The following is a 5,309-nucleotide window of genomic DNA, read 5'->3' as shown; positions in this document are numbered from 1 at the left end:
AAATGTATTCAATGTATTCTTAATTTTTTTTTATAGGATCTATGTATGAACCGTTTCGAGTCTCGTCACGAATCATCATTTTAATGTTATCGCTGAGTCTGTTTTAATATAAAATTTAATTTTAATATAAAATTTATAAATTAGAAAATGTATTCTTAATTTTTTTTTATAGGATCTATGTATGAACCGTTTCGAGTCTCGTCACGAATCATCATTTTAATGTTATTGTTAGCCTCGCTGAGTCTGTACGCGGCTTACACAGCGAATATCGTAGGCCTGCTGCAATCTACCACGGATTCTATCAAAACTCTTCCCGATCTTCTCAATAGCCCGTTAAAGCTGGGTGCGATGGATGTCGTGTACAACCGATATTACTTCAAGGTAAAAGTAAAAATCGCGGTAATTAATAATGCAAACTGTATTATTATTATTAAGTATTCTAAGGCATATTACGTTATCAAAATTATATTAACAAGAAATAATTGCGAAAAATAAGAGAGTATTTTGTGGAATGGCAGTCATTTCAAGATCCTGTTAGAAAAGCAATTGTAGAAAAGCGAAAAAAATAAATTTTCGATGATACAATTATTAAATTTGATCTCCGAATATTATTCGAAAATTATAAAAAAATTTAAGTTCTATATTTATAAAATAGATTAAATCTCATGTTATTCGAATAATTCAATAAAAACAGTTCGTAAAATGAAAAGCGAATCGAACCAAAGGGACGCAAATCCAACTGGATGTCCATGGAAGAAGGTGTAAGTCGAATAAAAGACGAACTCTTCGCATTCCATGGCGAGATCGGTTCGATCTACGAATTAATGGAAGATACATATCAGGAGGAGGAAAAGTGCGGTCTGACTGAAATTGATTTTTTAAAAGTCCTATATCCGCTTCTCGTTATACAAATGCAGTCGCCGTATTTAGAGATAATAAAAAATGGGTAAAATACTTCGAATTATCGTTATGCAAATAAAAGTTCGTTTAAATTGAAATTACTTGGCATAAAAAGTTCTTAAAAACTGAAATTTTAACGTAATATACGTAATCTTACATGACTCGATATTCAGAAAAGGTGTTTTCAGAGCTCTAAAATTAGAGGAATATGGACTCAAATACCGTGAGGAGTATCGTTTATATACGAGAAAGCCGGTATGCTCGAGTCAGACTAGTAGCTTCATCACTATCGGTATCACGGAATGTTACTTCGCTTTGGTCATAATGGGCTATGGAATTTTTCTCGCCGTAATCATATTTGCGCTTGAATTATTATGGCATAAAAAGTAAGATATAATAGAAGTTTTCTTAATGTGTGTCTTCAATATGTTATTGTTGCGCTTTCTTTATAGACAAAACATATGTGCGAGAGAAGGAATGTCGGATGCAAAAATCATAGATAGCTCCGATTAAATACCAGCAGAAATGTATATTCGTAAAAGAAACTATTAAACCAAATATTTACTAAATTCTTTTGCTATTATACACGAAATTAAAATGTGATTTTATAAGAAACTTTATTAAAAATTTATTTTTCGTTAAATGCTTCCATATTTTTGCAACAACAACGGATCTCGTGCGGCGATGCTTTTTTAATGTGCACTAAACTGCAGTGTAAAATAATTGTTATTCTAGAAAGTATATATGCGATTTTATTTAAAAGAAAAATGACTAACACCTTCTTATAGAGTAAATGTATACAAAATGTAATAAATAGCTTCTTTCGTTAATGACACTGCGTGTCATTTAATCTTGGAATAATTGCGTACAAAGTGTCACAGATAAAGAGAACGACAGTTAAAATTGGCCGCGATAGCGATTTCAAAACTACGACACATGCGCACAAATATTTAAAAATTACTCTATTTTAAATTGTATTATAAAAATGTGGAATATTTTTTATTTAATCAAAGTAAAAAATATAAAAAATTTATGCGGCCGATCTTAGAGTCGTTCTTTTCAACTGTATTTTCTTACAGCTTTGATTTTTTCTTTTCTCTCTTTCTCCCTCTAATAATTGATCATATTTCACTACGAGTGACAAATCATTTTCTCAATATGACACACGACTGAAAAGATCAAACTTTTTGACTCGGGTCAAAATACCATAGGCTACCGTACGTGTATCGCTGGACAAGCGTTAAACCCGCGCCGGTAAGAAGTGCTCGTAATAATTCTTCGTGAAGTCTATCATAAGATCCAGCGTGCATTCAGGCAGTTCTTCGATACATGTCGCCGGACTGCCAGCGTAACGGGTGAAGGACGGTACGATAGTCTCAGGTGGCACGACCGCACCGTCCTCGATGTAGCAACAGTCCTTTAGAACCGATCGTCTGCCCTACAGCGAGACAAGTATAGTAGATTGAGAGAACTGTGCTGGTACTCACACATATTGAACGATTATTGTACGTACAATTATGGCATTCTTCCCTATGTAAACGTAAGAACCGACTAATGCTGCATTTACGACGGCCCGCTCTCCCACAAACACGTGATTTCCCATTGTTAAAGGAAAAAAGGCAACCCTAATCAAGGGATTTATATCGTTTTATAACAAAACAATATTTTGATCGCACTTAAAATTTGATGCGATTACAGAATTGTGCTCGCTTGATACATCGCAAACTGCTAGTCTGGATATGTTTGCTGCTATTGCGATATGCTTCAAGATTTTCAATAAACAAATTGAAGCTGTCAATACGACATATGTAAATATAATCGAAAATTTGACTCACCCTCTGCTGAATTTTTTGAAAGGCGGTCGGATGACTGCATTCTTGCTAATTATGCAATAGCGACCAGTCCTGACATTGGCCAGATCACCTCTAATGATAGCGTCGGATTGTACTATCACTTTTCCGTGCAATACAATGTTCTGCGAGCCGCACAATACTGTCAGCCTGCTCACCTTATTTCCTGATGCCTGAAATACCGAAAGAATAAGATTATGTACCACGTTCGGGACATATGAAAATAAGACAAGTTTCGTGAAATAATTAAATTGGTTAGGTCGCTTTTGTCAGTGTTATTTTTAACAATAATTATAATATTTCCGTTTTTCGATATTAAATATTCTCGATAAATGTATTTCGCTAATGTAATATACTTTAATCATTATAATTATCAATTACCGTTTCAACGTATTCGGCTTTGTTATAATAAATATCCTGCGGTTCCATCTCGATATATCCTTGTAGGATACAATTGTTTGGTGTTCAATGTTCAAATTACTATAAGCAAACAATGCTTCAATCATAAACATATATATATGTCTATGGCTTTAACTAACAAGTGTCACAAGTAGCGAATAACACGCGAAAATCTGTCACTTATCTGTCACTCGAGTTGCCAGCTGCCATCAGCTGTGATCAGCTGACGAATCGAATCGCCATCTGCTGACAAAATCATGCATCGTTTCAATGACGTCATCAAGAAGCGCGCGAAAATTTAATTCACAGCTGATAACATAAAGTTCTTTAAATCTTATAAAAAACATCTTTAATAGTGATATAACAATTAAAATTATAAAGTGATATAATTAAAATTATTTTCTCTTATTGTATCATTTATTTCCTATATTCTTCATCTTTTAATGTTAAACATCTTTGGAACAATGTTTTATGAACATACATAATACAAAATACTTTATTATCGTTTTATATGTATTTATTATGAATAATTCGCTTTAATTTCAAATCTTAAATAAAGACATTTGTACTAAAATATCATATTTTACGAGAAGATTTGTCTCATGAAATCTAAATCCTCGTACTTGAGGAATAAAAGAAAAGAAAAAAAGCGATTCTTGCGCTGTTTGTAAAAAAAAACAAATTAATGATATCACTTATTCAATCATAATTACGCATATTTGTAAAAATAGCTATGCTATAGAAGAAAACATCATTAGAATTTGGTTGAGAGGTAATATATGCGTAATTTTCCTAATAACAAACCATTTCTTTTCATTTTTTATTCCTTAGCAAGTATCGCATTTAGCGCTAAATAAAACTGTGTATTTAGAAATTTGATTATCTGATATGAGAAGCAGTTAAGTAATCGCGAGAGTAATAAACGAATATATACTCTCTAAACCAAAAACTTTTTTGTTTGCAATTCTTTAATTAACACCGTGATGTTCAATTTAAAACGAATGCAGTTTGTCTGATATCGGAATCGCGTGCAACAAAATAATTAGACAAGTGTACTAAACATGAGCGTAAGAATGTAAATTTTTCTCGCGTGATAAGAGAAGACACGTAAAATAATCCTTCGAAAATCATAACCGCAATATAAACGTAATACAATAAAAGGAATGTAGGTCGCTCAGCTGCGATTCTTCCTAGATTCCTCACGCCAATTCCTTACACTATCACTATTGTCTTGAATACTGTATTCGGAGGAACGAAAAAGCATTTGTGAGAACGAGGAAAGCTAGTTATAAATCGTGTCTTAAGAAATATCCGAAAATATGAATAATTCGCTGATAGATTATGTCCAATTATATTACGTCAAACGAGCCATCCATCGAACATTTAAATATTTAAAAAGTCGTAATAATACTCGTTATCGTTGATGCTCCCCATTCCTTTGAGGATTTGCCATATTGTTACACGCGAATTATATGAAACTATTATGAATACTAAAAGATTATAGTCCGAAAAATATGGTACACGAATATATACTCGATATTATCGACAATCTCAACAAATTTTTGCAGTTGCTTACAGGAGACAAAAGCGATCGGGATGATCCTCGTTGTTCTGTTCTCTCTCGCTTTTTCATTCGGTCGTGATGTAATCGCGTCATCTCGCGTCGACGACGTTATTGTAAGATTTATCGTCAATGCAACGCCCGTTTTATTCCCACCTTCGAGGCTATCTCTACAATTATGCATCGGATACGGCAAGACTTTTGTATTCATGATTTATGTGCCAATCACCAAGCGCGAAAAAAAACGTTCGAAATTTTCAACAATAATTAATTAAAAGCGATTATTATTGTTATTGTTAATTTTGTTTTTTTATCGGTTACAATTTGCTGCTAATGAAAATGTTTCATTCAAAAATGGGGATCTTTAAATTTCGAAAAAAATAATCTTGAAAAAAGTTTCGTTGATTATAGCATTTTTCATTCAGATAGAATAGCTTCTTCATTATACATTTTCCTTGTCATCGAAAGAAACGAAAATATTTTAAATAGTCAAGTTACGCGATTTACTCTGTATATGTAATGCAATGATATATTTTCACTCTATTTATTACTGAAAAAATTGCATAAAAATATTTAATGTTTAATTCTAATTAACTCTA

General features: G+C 32.5%; 3 protein-coding genes across 3 annotated transcripts in view; 1 reads left to right on the top strand and 2 right to left on the bottom strand.

Moving 5' to 3' along the window:
- Positions 1–1,815, top strand: part of LOC115243386 (glutamate receptor ionotropic, delta-1-like) — a 5,593-nt gene extending 3,778 nt beyond the window's left edge. The window contains exons 5-9 of the mRNA XM_029820333.1: positions 173–484; positions 529–533; positions 711–946; positions 1,089–1,286; positions 1,353–1,815. Coding sequence (XP_029676193.1) covers positions 173–484; positions 529–533; positions 711–946; positions 1,089–1,286; positions 1,353–1,413 — 812 coding nt within the window. The 3' untranslated portion in view covers positions 1,414–1,815. The remainder of the gene's footprint in view (positions 1–172; positions 485–528; positions 534–710; positions 947–1,088; positions 1,287–1,352) is intronic.
- The window catches only part of LOC115243604 (putative inorganic phosphate cotransporter), a 55,205-nt gene extending 52,343 nt beyond the window's left edge, over positions 1–2,862 (bottom strand). Inside the window, exon 1 of the mRNA XM_029820736.1 lies at positions 2,736–2,862. Coding sequence (XP_029676596.1) covers positions 2,736–2,775 — 40 coding nt within the window. The 5' untranslated portion in view covers positions 2,776–2,862. The remainder of the gene's footprint in view (positions 1–2,735) is intronic.
- LOC115243608 (dynactin subunit 5-like) lies at positions 1,726–3,374 on the bottom strand. Its single transcript, XM_029820741.1, has 4 exons — positions 3,132–3,374; positions 2,736–2,923; positions 2,414–2,525; positions 1,726–2,338 (listed from the first exon to the last, which is right to left on the bottom strand). The coding sequence occupies exons 1-4, from the start codon at positions 3,177–3,179 to the stop codon at positions 2,141–2,143; spliced, it is 546 nt and encodes a 181-aa protein (XP_029676601.1). The 5' UTR covers positions 3,180–3,374; the 3' UTR covers positions 1,726–2,140.
- Between the last annotated feature and the right edge of the window lie 1,935 nt (positions 3,375–5,309).

This window comes from Formica exsecta, unplaced genomic scaffold, assembly GCF_003651465.1.
Source record: "Formica exsecta isolate Colony F162 unplaced genomic scaffold, ASM365146v1 scaffold72, whole genome shotgun sequence".
Taxonomy (NCBI): domain Eukaryota; kingdom Metazoa; phylum Arthropoda; class Insecta; order Hymenoptera; family Formicidae; genus Formica; species Formica exsecta.
The sequence above is the reverse complement of the archived record's forward strand: the minus strand, read 5'-3'. Positions and strand labels throughout refer to the sequence as shown.

What these genes read in the sequence shown, in the direction of transcription:
- LOC115243608 (XM_029820741.1), bottom strand. Translation starts at nt 3,179, where the DNA reads ATGGAACCGCAGGATATTTATTATAACAAAGCCGAATACGTTGAAACG. An exon ending in TTCAAAAAATTCAGCAGAGG is followed by an intron (nt 2,526 to 2,735) that starts GTGAGTCAAATT and finishes TCCCTTGATTAG; the next exon opens with GGTTGCCTTTTTTCCTTTAA. An exon ending in TAGGGAAGAATGCCATAATT is followed by an intron (nt 2,339 to 2,413) that starts GTACGTACAATA and finishes GTCTCGCTGTAG; the next exon opens with GGCAGACGATCGGTTCTAAA.